Raw genomic sequence first — 18,501 nt, 5'->3', positions numbered from 1 at the left:
GCATTCAGACGTTGGCCCAGCGTTGGCGTCCGAATGCTATCTGGAACGTCGTCATCATCGCGCTCAACGTCTCCGTTAGGGACCGTTCATAATTTATGGCGTGAGGGTGAGAGAGAGAGAGAGAGAGGGGAGGGGGGATAATGATTTTAAGGTGGGTTCACCCATGTTATTCTGGGGAGCTAGGGGGCGTCAGCAATTTTGTACACACGGGGTCATTCACATTGTACCTGCTTCTCCATAAAAACGTCAAACACTTCCCTCCACCACCCCAGCCATAAATTATGAACGGTCCCTAACGGAGCCGTTGAGCGCGATGGTGACGACGTAGCACGGTCTCGACGTCGGGCCTAGCTCCAGGCTGTGAGAAGCATGTACAATGAATGCCCCCGTGTGTGTACAAAATTGCTGATCCCCCTAGCTCCCCAGAACAAAATGGGGACCCCCACCTTAAAAATCATCAAAACACCACCAACCCCCACCCCACCTCCATAAATTATGAACGGTCCCTTATCTAAAATTATCCACTTGGTTGTAAAGACATTTCCTTATTCTATACTGATGTAAAAATTCATGTACTAAGTCTATTTGTGGACGAGTTATACATGTTTGAAAATACAACATTTTCGCAACAGATTTCTGGCCTATGCGTTTCATTTTGGGGATAGTATACTTGATGTGTGGTTATGGTACACAACACATACATGGCTCTTTAATATCAAAGCATATCCCTTGCACTGCTATTGCACGTTTTGCTTTTCTTCACTGTCGGTTTATTTAGGTCAAGCTCATAGATATATATATGTGATAAAATAATGGCGTAAAAGCTACGCCTTGCCAGATTTCAATATCTGTTTCGTGTAAAATAATGAAACATTATAGTATTACAAGTAATATGAGCTGTAATAAAATTCTATGATAACTTCTGGTTTGGTCAATGGTGCTAAATTCTGAAACAAACACACAAGTGGCTTTATGTCATTTCGGCGGGCTGACATATCAGCTATTGACAAGTTGTCTGGTCATTAGTATCGTTAACCGGAAGTTGGCAGTGCTGGGCGGAAAAGCGGGCATTTCTTTGTAAATTTCTTGTTCACCGAAGGCCGCTTATGGATCTTGTGTATTCTCTTGATTTTCGCGCACTTCCGCGTTCCAGAGAATGGAAAGTGGAAGAAAATACTTGCTGTAGCCTATCTTGTCGGAACATCCTTTGCATTTAGCAGACCAAATAACAATGGAACGGATAGGTAAGTCATGCAAACACGACAAGCTCCTAGTAGATTCATGCATGGGCAGAATTGGTACCTCAAAATGTAAACATAAAGGCCGAGATCTGTACAGTTTACTGCAAGGACCCACACGCATAACATGATTTGTTGTGACTTTCTGTCAACACTGACTGACACCTGGTCGGGTAGACGTATACTAAGGGGAGGTAACTAACCAATGCGCTAGAGAGGTATCAAGCAGATCCATGGAAATGCATCAATGTTCTCATGTACAAATAAATGAAAGCGAAGCAATGTAACCATGATTTGTTTAAAGTTTCAACCAGTTGTTACTAAGAACCCCCACCCCCAAAATTACAGAGTGGCATGACCTCTACAGTATGCACACTTCAGTGAACTGAATTAAGTGAAAGAATACAAAACACCAAATAGTATCATGGGACCCTCTATTATCGCGGTAGTTAATGTTGTCGCCATCTGGATTATGAACGGCTACTGACATTTAGCATTTTATGTATATTTTCAGTTGACTGATGTTTAATCTTCATTTCTGTCACAAATAATGTGACACATGGTCGCAACTGGTTTAATACCATTGCGGCAATTCCGATTGTCTCGCTTTGACCCGAAATTGAAGCAACTCTCTATTATCGCGGTATTGCTATTTTCTTACTATGGCACGCGGTACAAGCAGATGACACTGTGAAACGCTTACTAAGACAAATAACTCTAATCTAAATAGTTTGATCATTAAAATATTTAGGAATTTCATTCACATCCGTAATATTATCAAGTTTTTAACCCAAACATCTGAAACTTCTATTGATTCGATACAAGGTAACAATAACGCTATAAATATATTGTTTTTCCCGCTTAAAACGTACCATACAAGTTGCTGCCGTGTGCAGAGTGAAGTTGCATAACACGCCACTTCCTGTTATATTTTTAGCACGGAAAATATGCAAATGACCTTTAGTAGTTGTCGTGAGGATTGCTCTTTGATGAAGTAAGTTTTGATTCATGCTAGATGTAATGGCAGTAGGGTCATACTAGTTTCAAAATGTTCTAGAACTTACTGAAAAGATGAATGCTTTAATATTTCTCCGATTACACATAACATTCAAATGAAATAAATGACTTTTTAAGAGCTGCATGAATATATTTTACGCCATTTGCATATGTAAACAGCCGATGCGGGCGGGTGTTTCTGCTTTCCCCGATGTTTTCGTGATTCCTCGCGATAATAGAGAGCCCGCCCGATAATAGAGAGTCCCAGTATATGTTGCGGAAATGTATGAATGGTAATATGAAAATACAAAACTAAATCTTGGCCTCAATCGGGTATAACTGTGACGGTGTCATGAGAATGTTTGCTGTTAAGAGTTCCATTGTTTTTGCTTAGGTTACTTTGTAATCAAATGTGATTGAAATGATATTTTAAGAAGTGGACATTTCTTTCCTTTTAGATGAGTGATGGATAGAAGGAAGATGAGAAACATGTCAATAATAGTTTCATACTGTGATTTCCAAAAAAACATCTCAGTTTGCAATATACCAGATAATAATGCTGAAGCAGTTGTTGGCATGGGTTCTACAGATATGTACCCCAGGCGCGTGTCTAATTTACATAATAAAGGAGCACCTTTAGAATCCCTCACCACGTTTTGTAAGGAAGTAACTTACAACCTGAAGTGACGTCACATGTCATGTGACCATCACTGACACGCTCCTTCATTGAAGAAACTTTTGCAAATGTTTCTTCTAGAGTGAGGTTTCAAACTCACGAAGCTCGGATTTGAAGTCCCGCTCTCTACCAATTGAGCTACAGGGTCCTCGATAAACAAGGGTTCACAATTTAGGGTCATACTTGCTGTGTGTTTCAAGCTGGAAGTTGGTTGGCTAATAGTAATATTAGTATGATGAAATGCTTGAAATTGATTTATCATTGGAGCTGGTACAATTTTTTGTAGAGAGGTGTGTGATAAATTGAGAGAGAGAGGCTAGACAAGATTTTTATGGTACCAGTAGCCAGTAGAGATACTGAAACTGTGATCATTTTCTTAACGAGGTAGCACGTCAGTTTCCTCTATCCAACGTTAGCAAGCATGTAGATACAGAAATACAAAAGAAAACCAGAAGAAAACCCTTTCCCCACCTATAGTAATTGTACATTTCTTTTGATCTTTTAAAGGAGCAAGCCCCCTAAACCGAAATTAAAAATGACAGTATTCCTCAAAATTAAAAATGACAGTATTCCCAAAATTAAAAATGACAGTATAATTTCTTTATTTCCTTACAACCAACCCTTACCCTAAACCCTGGTAAGCCCCCCTAAAAACCCCCTTAAAAATGATAAATGATAGTATTCTGTAAAAATTTAAAATGACAGCATAAAAAGAATGTCTTTATTTCCTGTGAATGTAAACAACACTGCACCGAAGCCTTACAAAACCATAACAATATGAGGCAAGTACCACCTCTGTAGCCATTGGAACACAGCTGAGGGAGTAGGTGTAATACATTTGTACAACAATATTGCAAAGTCACAGTTAAGCATAGGGACAGGTGTCATGAAGTCAGGAAATTGCAACAATATTCTGAAACAAAAATACAAATATGTTTGATTTCACCTGTGCTTATTTGGTGAGGGATTCTAAAGGCAGGCCTACACAAATGTACCCCAAAACAAAGGCAAAATACCCAAATGTTCCCAGTACCCTAAACAGTGGATGAGATATTCTTCAACCCAAAACTGGTTAATGTTGTAAATTTGTAGTACCCTCGCTTGCCTGATTATTGTTACATGCTGGATTATACTGTGCATCACGATATATTCCATTGATATACATACACCTCTAATTCTCATTTCTTGTATAACACCATTGAATGCATCTCATACAACAATGCTTTGCACACATGGATTGGACTCGCCCTAGGCTACGTTTTCTGTGTTCAGATTTTGGTCATGGTAGATATCTGTATACAGAAACACACCTGGGGTACATACCTGTAGTACCTGTGGTAACAATGACCCTAGGTTTTACACGATGCTCAAATGTCCGTCCAGTATGCACAGATGTAGAGAATGGTTAGAGAAAAATAATTCATGGCGTCCTGACGGATGCACAATTTAATTCATTGTACTGACAACACATTTATGACTTTGCTAAGTGTTTGGTTGTTTCTTTCAGGGAAGTTACATGCAAAATTTATCCACCAGTCCACATGATCAATGATTCATTCCAGGCCTTAAAGAATGATCAAAACGTACAGTTCTCTAAACCATTACTTCACAGAATCCTCACATTGCCTGCTACTACCCCTAAAACTAAGAACTGGGGGTCCCCAGGACCCCCATGTTTGTGAGTCATGGTAAAGCCCTGGACCCCTTCTTCAATAATAACAGAAGTAAAAACTTGCATCACAAAGCAGGATTTGAATGCTTGATGATCAGTTAACCACATCCACAAGAACTCTTCCAGCATTATGAAGCTGGTAGGTAACCACAGCTCTGTCTGTAGCACTATGGTTGTCTTTGCCCTCTAGAACCCCTTTCCCTTTCTGATAAATTAGGCCAAATTAAATAAATGTTGTGGTTACAATTACACCTCTTTGAAATTTAGGTAGGTAGGAGGATTTTTATCCCCCAACGCATGTTTTAAGTGGGGGTATTAGGAAGTGGTAGTTTTGGAATTCTGAATAAAATATTTGTGGCATTTCCATGGCAACAAGTTTGACTTAGCCTGAAATGGGTGGTTGTGTTCTTTTCCGGAGCAGAACACTAAAACCGTTCACTATTTCTTCACCAAACTTGGCGCATACATAGATCTGGTGGTGTACTGGTGCCTTTTGGTAGTTTTGGAATTCTGATTAAAATATTTTTGGTGTTTCCATGGCAACAAGTTTGACTTAGCCTGAAATTGGTGGTAGTGCTCTTTTCCGGAGCAGAACTCTAAAACCGTTCAATATTTCTTCACCAAACTTGGCACATAGATAGATCTGGTGGTGTACTGGTGCCTTTTGGCAGTTTTGGAATTCTGAATAAAATATTTTTGGCATTTCCATGGCAACAAGTTCGACATAGACTGAAATTGGTGATAGTGCTCCTTTCTGGAGCAGAACTTAAAAAACCTTTCAATACTCCTTCCATTTTTCTATATACACATCTAAATATTTGACATAATCATAACTCGTAGACATAATCATGAAGAGTATTTTACCATTGCGGGGGATATTGATGACTTTGTCTTGGTTTTTTTTAACATTTGTTTTAGAAGTAAGGAGTAATAACACATTTATCAATGTGTAATTGTTTAATCAATCAAGCTTGGGGCCATCATGTCAACTTTCTCCATCAGGGTGACCAATGTCCATCGGTGACAGGAAAAAACAATGGTATCTGAAAGCTTATTTTATTCATACCGCCTAAAAAAGATAGGGTCGGCACCAGAATTCAAGGGTCGGTCGGGTAATCGGAACCACAACATATTTTTTTTCCGCCTTATTTACAAGTGAAATACTGTAATTTGACCTTCTACATAGCACATCTTCATAGAATTGTTATCTGGTGACTTGTAATCATAATGGCAGATGTTTGCTGTTGTACTAGGGGCCATTGTGAGATGTGAAGCGACAATTCAGCAGTGTTATTGGATACATATAAGTGAAGCCAGCTGAGACCAGATTTCTGTCATGTAATTCAGAGTGAGTGAGTATGGTTTTACGCCAGTTTTAGTAATATTCCAGCAATATAACAGCGGGGGACACCAGAAATGGGCTTCACACATTATACCCATATGGGGAATCAAACCTGGGTCTTCGGCATGATGAGCGAATGCTTTAACCACTAGGCTCTTCCACCACCCCTGTAATTCAGAAGGAATTTATGGGCCTCACTGTTATAGGAGAATGGGTATAACATAGTGGCTTTATGCAGTAGATAGAAGAGTTGAAAATGATGATGAGTTGGTTAATATTGTTATTTGTTAGCACTGTTGTGATTGTCAACAGGATTAGTTATAAATGTGACTTTGCTTCCATGAACTTTTTGTCTCATCAGAATGTAATATAATAAAGTTTTCTTTTGCTTTAGAGTTTGTCATATTTCCATTTTTCACTCCCTCCATATTGTGTGAAGTGTGTCCATGTCTGTGTCAATCTTTACAGTTTCCTTGGTGAGGTGAGTCCAAGCAGCAAAGAGAAAACTTTCCTAAAATGTGAAATCAGAAATGTTATGTCTTGATAAATATGATAAATATAATATAATGAGGTGGTGATCCTAATTGACTACATATACATGTATTGTTGATGATTTTGAAGATAATAAGGTTTTTGGGTATCACTGGAATGTTTTGAAATTAAAAATCGCTGAGAGAAAATCCCCACAGCTCAGCCCAATAATCATGACAAAGTGGCAGTAAATGTCAGATTAACATAGTAGGACCCAGATGAATGTTCCAGTTGGTATTTAGAAACACTTACCATTGCTTACAGAGGTTGGCACCTTGTAATCAATCACCCAACATGACATATCAGCTATTTGGTAAATGAAGGTTAAATTCATGGATCAACACCGCGTAACTGAATGAACTTTGCATCATTACATCTTATTATGATAATTGTAATTTGGTTCTTTCTGTTTTAAAGGCAAAAGAATGGTTGTTTGTGATAATACTCTATGTTGACATAATGACAGATGATTTATCCCTGTTTATATGGTCATGTTAACCTTGCCCTGGAGGTTAGTATAGGTGTTTTTAAACCCTGTTCTCAGGGTTATTAAGGGGTTTGTTATATGTCGTAGTTGTATCACGAGTGGTATATGGTCCGATGTTTCGTCTGTGTGATAGCTCAGGGTACACTGCAATACAGAAGTTACATCAGACTGTATACCCTGAAAGATAAGGCTGTTACGATTGTATCTTAGTTTTCTTACTGTCATGTGGTTTTTAATGTGGGCAGTAAACCGTATATATGTTATATATAAGAAGACACAATGTTATATATGTAGCGCCATAAAATTTCCGAGTACCATGCTGGGATTCAACAACAGACCTTCTGATCTGAAGTCGGACGCGTTGTCTGCATGACCAAAGAGGTTAACCCCCGTTAGCAAGCTGACAAGGTAAGGATGTCATCTGTGGGATGACTCCACAACCCTTCTACAGTTATACAGTCTGGCAGATCAAATTCAAGATATTGTATATTTTCTCACAACAATAAGTTGTTGAAACAGGGTCACTACATCTGAAGCATTAAGGATAACCATTTTCAGTATTAAACTGTGAAAAACACACACACACACACAAAATCACTGAAAATAATGTATCACTAAAGTTTGTAAGAGTGAGTTAATTAGTCAGGACTGAAAACTCATCAAGATCTAGTTTGCTCAACTCTGCAAGCCTGTTGTCTTCCTGCTGTTTCAACAGCAGACAAAACACTTGTCTTGCCAGGTAGTCACAATCTATCACAATCGGAATACAGCTTACCAAGGGGACAATGTTGATGGACAGTAGAAATAATTAGGCTGTTCCATCATCAAACCACCAAATTACTCCTTAACATCCCTTAACCTGTTGTAGGGCCTACTGTGGGACATATAGAGCCAAGTACTTGAGGTTATTATGGTTTCTACTCTAACCTGTTGTAGGGGTTCCTATGGGACATATAGAGCCAAGTACTTGAGGTTATTACGGTTTCTACTCTAACCTGTTGTAGGGGTTCCTATGGGACATATAGAGCCAAGTACTTGAGGTTATTACGGTTTCTACTCAAACCTGTTGTAGGGGCTACTGTTGGACATACAGAGCCAAGTACTTGAGGTAATTACGGTTTCTACTCAAACCTTGGACATATAGAGCCAAGTACTTGAGGTTATTACGGTTTCTACTCAAACCTGTTGTAGGGGTTCCTATGGGACATATAGAGCCAAGTACTTGAGGTTATTACGGTTTCTACTCAAACCTGTTGTAGGGGTTCCTATGGGACATATAGAGCCAAGTACTTGAGGTTATTACGGTTTCTACTCAAACCTTGGACATATAGAGCTAAGTACTTGAGGTTATTACGGTTTCTACTCAAACCTGTTGTAGGGGTTCCTATGGGACATATAGAGCCAAGTACTTGAGGTTATTACGGTTTCTACTCAAACCTGTTGTAGGGGTTCCTATGGGACATATAGAGCCAAGTACTTGAGGTTATTACGGTTTCTACTCAAACCTGTTGTAGGGGCTACTGTTGGACTTACAGAGCCAAGTACTTGAGGTTATTACGGTTTCTACTCAAACCTGCTGTAGGGGTTGCTATGGGACATATAGAGCCAAGTACTTGAGGTTATTATGGTTTCTACTCAAACCTGTTGTAGGGGCTACTGTTGGACATACAGAGCCAAGTACTTGAGGTTATTACGGTTTCTACTCAAACCTGTTGTAGGGGTTCCTATGGGACATATAGAGCCAAGTACTTGAGGTTATTATGGTTTCTACTCAAACCTGTTCTAGGGGTTCCTATGGGACATATAGAGCCAAGTACTTGAGTTTATTACGGTTTCTACTCAAACCTGTTGTAGGGGCTACTGTGGGACATATAGAGCCAAGTACTGGAGGGTATTATCGTTTCTACTCAAACCTGTTGTAGGGGTTCCTATGGGACATTTGTTCTCGTCACTATATGGCTGAAATATTGCCGGTGTGATGTTAAATTTTAACTCACTCACTCCTATGGGCCATAGAGAGCCAAGTACTTGAGGTTATTATGGTTTCTACTCAAACCTGTTGTAGGGGATCCTATGGGACATATAGAGTCAAGTACTTGAGGTTATTATGGTTTCTACTCAAACCTGTTCTGGGGGCTACTGTTGGACATATAGAGCCAAGTACTTGAGGTTATTACAGAAATATTGCCGGTGTGATGTTAAATTTTAACTCACTCACTCCTATGGGACATAGAGAGCCAAGTACTTGAGGTTATTATGGTTTCTACTCAAACCTGTTGTAGGGGCTACTGTTGGACATACAGAGCCAAGTACTTGAGGTTATTATGGTTTCTACTCAAACCTGTTGTAGGGATTCCTATGGGACATGTAGAGCCAAGTACTTGAGGTTATTACGGTTTCTACTCAAACCTGTTGTAGGGGCTACTGTTGGACATATAGATCCAAGTACTTGAGGTTATTACGGTTTCTACTCAAACCTTGGACATATAGAGCCAAGTACTTGAGGTTATTACGGTTTCTACTCAAACCTTGGACATATAGAGCCAAGTACTTGAGGTTATTATGGTTTCTACTCAAACCTGTTGTAGGGGTTCCTATGGGACATACAGAGCCAAGTACTTGAGGTTATTATGGTTTCTACTCAAACCTTGGACATATAGAGCCAAGTACTTGAGGTTATTACGGTTTCTACTCAAACCTGTTCTAGGGGTTACTATGGGACATACAGAGCCAAGTACTTGAGGTTATTATGGTTTCTACTCAAACCTTGGACATAAGTAGAGCCATGGGACATACAGAATGAGTTGAGTTATTATCGTTTCTACTCAAACCTTGGACATATAGAGCCAAGTACTTGAGGTTATTACGGTTTCTACTCCAACCTGTTCTGGCGGTTACTATGGGACATATAGAGCCAAGTACTTGAGGTTATTATGGTTTCTAGAGGTAGGAGGGGTATTGTGGGAAAGTTAAGTGAGTGAGTGAGTTTAGTTTTACGCCACACTCAGCAATATTCTAGCTATATGGCGGCTGTCTGTAAACAAATCGAGTCTGGACCAGACAATCCAGTGATCAACAGCATGAGCATCGATCTGCGCAATTGGGAACCGATGACGTGTCAACCAAGTCAGCGAGTCTGACCACCTGATCCTGTTAGTTGCCTCTTACGACAAGCATAGTCGCCTTTTGTGGCAAGCATGGGTTGCTGAAGACCTATTCTACCCCGGATCTTCACGGGTCAGGAAAGTTAAGAGGCTAAGTGTTTGCTCATCTGAATTTAGAGACAGGTTTGATTCCTCTCACTGAATGAAACCCATTTCACTTTTCAGGTTGAAACTGGCACTATATGTCACTCACTCACTCATTCATCTCACTCACTTTCCCCTCCCCACTCACTCAGTCTGTAGTTTACCTTTCTATATCAGCACAGACACTGTACATAGAACGTTTCAAGGATTGAGGTCACACGGCCAAAACCTTTACTCCGGGAGCAGTTAGCCTGTCCAATCATCAACTAGATCACATTAATCAGATATTATGATTGGTTGGAAGTCTCAGGAGGTCTTTATTATCTTTATTGCAACAGTGATGCAGATACATTTCTGAGGATTTCTTTCAGTATCATTATTTTGGCAGTGATTTGAAAAATCTGTCAGTGAATCCTGGTATATGCTTAATCTGTGTCTGTAGTCGCTTGTTTAGGAGCCTGTATGTTGGGGAAACAGTACTGATGGTTTGGCTGGTAACTGTTGTTGGGGAAACAGTACGGATGGTTTGGCTGGTAACTGTTGGGGAAACAGTACGGATGGTTTGGTTGGTAACTGTTGGGGAAACAGTACTGGCTGATAACTGTTGTTGGGGAAACAGTACGGATGGTTTGGCTGGTAACTGTTGGGGAAACAGTACGGATGGTTTGGTTGGTAACTGTTGGGGAAACAGTACGGATGGTTTGGCTGGTAACTTGGGGAAACAGTGTGTTGGGAAACAGTACTGATGGTTTGGCTGGTAACTGTTGGGGAAACAGTACTGATGGTTTGTCTGGTAACTGTTGGGGAAACAGTACTGATGGTTTGTCTGGTAACTGTTGGGGAAACAGTACGGATGGTTTGGTTGGTAACTGTTGGGGAAACAGTACGGATGGTTTGGCTGGTAACTTGGGGAAACAGTACGGATGGTTTGGCTGGTAACTGTTGGGGAAACAGTACTGATGGTTTGGCTGGTAACTGTTGGGGAAACAGTACTGATGGTTTGTCTGGTAACTGTTGGGGAAACAGTACTGATGGTTTGGCTGGTAACTACTGTAGTTCCTGGTTCCATTACTACATTTCAAAACTTGTATCCAGAATATTCAATTTTGAGAATGTTCCCTTACTTGCTCACTCATTCACCTGTTTGAGTCTGGTTAACTTTTGTGTTTTTGACGTAGGACTACACAAGACATAATTGTTTTGATACCTGTTGTGTAACAAGTGACAAGTGACAAGTCTGGTATTTCACATGAGTTCCGTATGTTGTCCCACACTTACTTCCTGTTTAAAGTATGCTCTTGGGAAGTCACTTCAGCAATGTTCGGTATTCATCCTGAAAATTGTTGAGATTTCAGTATTTGCCAGTAAACATTGCAGTGCCTATGTGAGCTGATACTGCCGTCAAGTGTCCCGATATGTGTGCGAAGCATTGATAAGGCGTGATGTCATAGTTTATAGCTGAAAGTTCACACACAATCTTCCCAATTTTGGCTGAATAAACAATCAGGTTGTCATAACATGGGAAATGTCTAAAGAACGGGTGTCTATTCCCGGCGAAGCTGTTGGCTTTACCAGTGATAAGAGTAGAAATATCAGTTTTGATGGTGTTTATTACACTGTGTTTTTAAGGCCCCTGATCATCACATCAGATTTATTGGTGTTAAATGTATCTGAAAATGACCAAAATAGACCAGTAGAAAGATTGGTATTTTCAAGGGTACATCTAATCAAGCCGGTCTGTATCAGGTGACAGCTGCCATCAGTCAAAACTGATTATCATTTTACAACGGGTTATTTGGAGCCAAAATGTTTGTTTTCATAGGAGGTAAGGAATTTTAATTAGGACATTCAATAAGTTGAATGTTGTATGTTTCTTACACTGTTTCATGGGAACTCACTCGTTAGATTGATGTCCGTGGTGTAGATGAAACTAACACCCTAAGATTATCAGGCTCTGCAATATACTTGTTTTAGTTGAGGTTAAAATGGTCAGGGGTCATGAATAAAAACAGGTTGAAATGAGAAAAGTGATATATAAGAAAAAGCTAATATTATCATGTGTATAAGTAAATTATGAAGAACAAACAGAGTGTGTGTGTTCTTTGAGGAGACTAAGATGATTAACAGTCAGAACATTGCATCTTTTGAAAACAAACTAAGGTTTTACTTTACCTGCAGCTCAAGTCAGTAATTTATCATGGTCCTAACATTGACATGTGTTACTAACCAAAAATCAAGGAGCTGATGAAACGATAGTCAATGTGTAATGAGTAAAATTTATTTTTGGGCATGAAGATAAATATCTGGTGGAACCACCATGTTGATGGCATGTTGTTGGCCTTGGCGAAGCTCACCAAGTAGTCTGTGTCACAGTCCCTGAACAACATCTTTTCCCTAATGCCTAGCCCTCCCTGCAATGATAAAGCTCTAAATGAAGCAAGTCTAGATTTCCCCAGGTTCAGGATCTGAATCTCCCATCTCACTGGGGCTCCTTTTCAATTTAAGCATTTAAGCAATTTAAGTGTGTAAGTACACTCTAAGCCTGAGAGTGTCCCCCAGCTGCTCTATCACTAGCATGTCAGGGGGCCTCCAGCCTGTCCAATGTCCATACCTTCTCTAGAGTGACAACCTGGTCACAATCTGGTTTGGCTTGTCATGTTGCAGTTTTTATGAATAATTTTTACTGATAAATTCTAGCAAACAGACCAACTTCAGACCTCTTCATCAACATATGATATCCTGTCATCCCGGTGACTCTGTTGACCCTATACTGATCAGGGTCAAGCCTTCAACTTGCCGCTGTGTGTTTCTGCCATCTGTGAATCTGCGGCTAAACCTTGATTCATTTGTTACCAGTGTGTTAGCTGGCAACGTCTTATACATGCAAATATATTGTGATTACATATTTCCTTGATACAAAACTAAAATATTGGCCTCAGGTATACACAAGACTCCAATGCTGTGATATGTTGGTCATCAATAATGACAATCTTCAGCCAGTTAACTCTTTTTCAGGCTATAGAATCTGGGATTCCGTAAGGTAGCTAATTGTTTGTTAATCAAATTAAGAACCTCCAAACTATTACTTCAAAACCTTTTACTGTTTACTTTAAAAACAGATTATGATTGAGAAAATGTGTTACTGACACTAGTGACAGCATATGTCTGTTGTCCAAAATTCAAATAGTAGCTCTGCTTGACTATTAAGTTCTTCTGTACATTAACAATTCTTTGTTGGAATTACCATTAGTCAAATTAGTTTTCAGATGGTGTTGATTAATGGCGCTATCTTTTCATGATATACTATGCTGAATAACATTTGTAATTGACACTGGATGACAAATTCTGTTGTTACCAGCAGACTGGGGTCTGATTGTGTGGTGAGGTTCTGTGACCTAACTGTTTCTATTGGACATGGGGTGAAGAGACAGGTTCATTAGATTGGATAGAAATGATGTTGCTAAGGTCAAGATGGTGTCTTCTGTTTCATTCATGACAAAGCAAAAATGTTTTTAGATTAACACTTTCTTAGACCAAACAATCTTGTCACTAATCAGATTGGATTTGCTTTCTCTGTTATTTGAAGTCAGTTTGATTTGAGTTGGTTTGGATGCTCTGACTGTTACTGGTAAAGACAGTATGGAAATAAGATGATTGATAAAGGAAACCAAATAATGTTTGTTTCCATGGCAGGGATGCTGGCGGTGGGGGTGAAAGACTGATGGTCTGAGATTCAATGAGTAGCTCGGACATTTTAAGTTTTGTTAAAATTGTTCTACATGATAACGACTGTGCACTTAAATAACCATTGCCTGAAAATATCTGGAGACCATGAACTTTGCTGCTTTCCTGCTATCACAAGATCAGGAATATTTTGTTGATGCGTGTGCACAACAGGATTTACAACTGGATTTTGTTTCTGTATCTTGAGTCATTGAATTTGTTGTGTATTTACCCCTGTATACCGATGAACAATGGGTTGTCAGTGCAATACACTCTCATTTTGTTAGGTACCACTTTTATGAAACTTTGAAGTCCACTTGATTTGTAAAATTGGTTTGTAATGAGAACGAGTTGAGTAATCTGTGTGTGTCATCCTGATGATGTGTTACCATGGTTACCACTGCTGCTGACACATGAGTGCAGATTGGACTTATGTATCATATGGTTTTATCAGTAGAAGTTTGTGTGCAACTGTTTATCAGGAGAAGTTTGTGTGAAACTGTTAGATCAGTAGAAGTTTGTGTGAAACTGTTTATCAGTAGATGTTTGTGTGCAACTGTTTATCAGTATGAGTTTGTGTGAAACTGTTATCAGTACGTGTTTGTGTGAAACTGTTTATCAGTACAAGTTTGTGTGAAACTGTTAGATCAGTACAAGTTTGTGTGAAACTGTTTGATCAGTACACATTATCGTGAAACTGTTAGATTAGTACAAGTTTGTGTGAAACTGTTAGATTAATAAAAGTTTGTGTGAAACTGTTTGATCAGTACAAGTTTGTGTGAAACTGTTAGATCAGTACAGTTTGTGTGAACCGGTGTTTTGTATCCAGCTGAACCATTTCAACCTTTTCAAAGTCACAAGATTCTGGCAACACTTGCTTTTTGCCAGATAAGTTCTTCATCGCTACATGAAGCTTGAAGCTTGCCCCAAGACTGATGACTCGTAAAATCACATCACAGACTCACAAATGGTGCCAATGCCCTGCCTGTAATGCAAGATTGATTTATAGATGTACGTTTCATCATTCATCTCCATACATAACTCTCGGAGCAGAACACTGATAAGAAACCTTGTAACTAAAAGTCAATATCCAGTCAAATATGTTAGTTTTATGATAGTAGATAGGGGCAGTGGGAATCTCATTAATACATTCATGTGTATCACTAATTAGATGAGGGGGCATTTGGGTACCTTAGCATGTTAAGGGAGTCAGTTACCAACTCCCGCTGTTTACCCACGCTTGATTGAATTTCTTCACTTTGACATTCAGAGCACTGGGCAGAAATTACATTGCGTGTGCACCAGACTTGCTACTTAGACCTGAAGATCAGGACAGTTAGAATATCTGTTTGAGTCTTGTACCATTGGCAAGTGTTTGTTGTGAGTATGTACACATGTTACTGGAGAGGGTATGTGTCAGTTCACTAAGATAGGCCTGCCTGGGCCACACAGGGTGTAATGGAGGGGCTTGTCTGCTGTAGACAGTTGTTGTTGTTGTTGTGTTTGGTGCTTTTGAGGTCGCCTTCGCCGGTTGGCATGTCGGCAGACCTATATAGACAGTTCTACTAATCTTCATTTTATATGCTTTTCTCAATACAGTGGAAGCTGTCAAAACCGGCAGCTGTCCAATCCGACAAGTTGTCAATATCGGCCTAAAATATCAGTCCCGTCTGTGGCTAGTACATTTAGAAGAGAGAAACTGAGGGAACCACGTTATACAACAATGTATATGAGAGTGATAAAACTGGTTTAGTTTTAGTCATAGTAGGGGCGTGGGGTAGCCTAATGGTTAAAGCGTTGTCTCGTCAAGCCGAAGACCCAGGTTCGAATCCCCACATGGGCACAATGTGTGAAGCCCATTTCTGGTGTCCCCCGCCGTGATGTTGCTGGAATATTGCTAAAACCGGCGTGAAACCAAACTCAGTCAGTCAGTCTAGTCATAGTAAACTGTGTCAGCTCTACAATCCGACACCCTGTCAAAATTGGATTATTTCTTCAGTGCCAACGTGTGCCGACGCTTCCACCGTAAATGATTATATTTCCCCATCCCAAACTGGCAGGACACTGTGAAACATGCTAGAGCCTCTAAGCAGTGGATTCTGTGCCGGGATGTTTGAGAAGAACTATGTAGCTTCACAGCCAATACTGTAAACAAGAAACCAGGTCACTACTGAGTGTTGAGAGAAACAATGCTGCATGATAATTATGAGGAATATTGCCCTGCCCTTAATTTCCTGTTCTCGTGATACAAACAGTAGCAGTTCCCTGTTTGCTCCTCATGCTGAACATGCTGAAACGTGACATTTTGTTGCAGCACCTGCCCCTTTGAGATCCAGTATGAGGTGTGCGTGCTGGACATGGACAAGCCATGGGAGGAATTTGTCGTATGTCATTCCAACAACCCTGTCTCACACATACGATGGGACGCTACAGGATGGAGGCTGCTAACTGTCGACTGCGAGGGAACATTTGATGTGTGGCAGATGCAGGTGAGTACGGCTGTGTATTGCCCCAAATTTCGTATTGCGATATATTGCAATACACTCTTGTGTACTGCAATACGTATTGCAATATATTGTGAAAGAAAAGTTATTGAGATCTGTCCATTCTGTTTTAATTAATTATTATTTATTTAAGTTAATTTTGAAGTAGATCTAGGCATAGATTTTAAACTCCCCATAAAATACCTGTTCAGCTTCAACCAGTTTTTTAGCAACTTTGGGTTTCATTTCCTTGTACATATTAGGAATAATCATCTCAGCAAAGGTAGTCCTCAGTGGTAATTTATATTGTTGATCAAGACACTGGGTAACCTCTCGAAATTCAGGGGAGTCCACAATACTGCATGGTCGCAGTCCTTTGGCAATAAATCTGGCTACCTTTTCATTTAACAGCTTGGCTTGGTGCGAGTTATTTGAGTACATTTTGCTGCTTGTGAAAATGTGAGATACTGTAGACTGTGACGATGTATGAATAAAGCTGGGTGAAGATGGGGTTTTCTGCAGTGAGAGATTTCTTGCTTCTAGGTGGAAAGCATTGCCGGATGGTGCCTCTGCGTGTGCGTTGACAAATTGCTTGTTCCCACCGCATACTTCACAGTGACATTACATTGCCGACAGATAGCACCATTTTCTTCCACTTTTCCATTCAATTTCCGCCTTTTTAATCCAAAATGACGCGGCACATCGGCCCTAGCATGTTTGTTAGAGACAACCTCAAACTCTGCATGTTCCCAATCCATCATTTCCAAAGACATCAAGGGAGGTAACAATGTAAGCAACTTACTTGCTTTACTCTGAAGCTGAAGATTTGTCACAATGACAACGTTGACTTGGCAAAAGGGTGAAGAAGATCAGTGTTATGCGAGTTGAAATTGAACAAAAATATCTTTGTCAGTATACCAGTACGTCATTGTTACAATACAATTTCGTATTGCGGTTTAGCGGTATACTGGTAATACTGTACAGCCCTAGTAAAATTTGTTGAGCACGTTTGGACACAAAGTTAGGTCTGCTCCTAGAATATGTTCATAATGGCGTTCATTAAATGAATCACTGAATTCCCCATACATTTTAGAATCAAATTGCAACTGGTCTCTGTCACCAATTCCAACTGTCTAGATAAAATGAGATGAAACATATTGGGTGTGAAAACGAACGCTGTGCTCGAAAGACTGCCCTTGTTCGAAATGTAATCAAAGACAAATTCCGATTTTACACAGCGTAGCATTTTCTGAAATTTTCCAACATTCATCCGTCTATTCATTGCTTGCAATGGCTCAATACCTTTGTAATATCCATGGGAAGAGTATCGTAGCAGGAAATTATAAATAGATACAATGCAATGATTTGATAATTCATAAGAAATTGTCAAAGTTTCCGTGCAGCGTGATGCCATGACTGACGCAAAATCACGCAGAACCACAACGGTAATTATCTGCATTTCTAGCTTCTTCTCTTACTTACAGTAAAAATGATAAAACATATAACAATACACAGATAGTCAGAATCATTCTGATTACTTACATCTCATATTTATGTACAAACGATCCCTGAATCAATGGAAGGGTCCTCGCAGAATCCTGTGTACCCTTGTCAGCAAAGCCGCCATTTTGTAATAAATCGGTCAACGGTAGTGATGTCATACGTCAACATTGTTGTACATATTAGGCAATTTCTTTCAGGTGAAGGTCAGTTGAACAAGAGTAAACACAATCGCCCAATCCTTCCGATTACACTGTCAGTATTATGATGTATATTTTGCATATAGTTCAGATACTTTTTCATGAAACTGACTTCAGTACCTACATTTAGCCTTGTTCAATATCATATCATACGTGCATATAGGGTTTACGGTGTTTTATTCTTTGAAAGTTTTTGATTGTTTGAATAAAATACATAAGAAATTGACACATTTAGTGCAGTACACCATATTCTAAACCATTACACAAGTGTTAGAAGATCAAACGTAGCTATAACTGCAACTACTTTAGTTCCTATGATGTACAATATTCAATGCATTTGGACTAATATTGCAGTTTCATATGGACAGGTTAATGAACGGCGATTTAATTCAACCTTATAAGTAA

The 18,501-nt window shown here is 39.6% G+C and overlaps 1 protein-coding gene across 1 annotated transcript in view; it reads left to right on the top strand.

Moving 5' to 3' along the window:
* Window positions 1-1,042: 1,042 nt before the first annotated feature.
* Window positions 1,043-18,501, top strand: part of LOC124270514 (mediator of RNA polymerase II transcription subunit 16-like) — a gene marked incomplete at its 5' end in the record, with an annotated part of 35,623 nt that continues 18,164 nt past the window's right edge. The window contains 2 exons of the mRNA XM_046705531.1: window positions 1,043-1,244; window positions 16,228-16,402. Of these exons, the coding sequence (XP_046561487.1) occupies window positions 1,043-1,244; window positions 16,228-16,402 (377 nt within the window). The remainder of the gene's footprint in view (window positions 1,245-16,227; window positions 16,403-18,501) is intronic.

The sequence above is a fragment of the Haliotis rubra genome, unplaced genomic scaffold, assembly GCF_003918875.1.
Source record: "Haliotis rubra isolate DU_JTF1 unplaced genomic scaffold, ASM391887v1 Scf1520, whole genome shotgun sequence".
Lineage (NCBI taxonomy): Eukaryota > Metazoa > Mollusca > Gastropoda > Lepetellida > Haliotidae > Haliotis > Haliotis rubra.
Note: the sequence above shows the minus strand (reverse complement) of the source record. Positions and strands in the feature narration are given on the sequence as shown.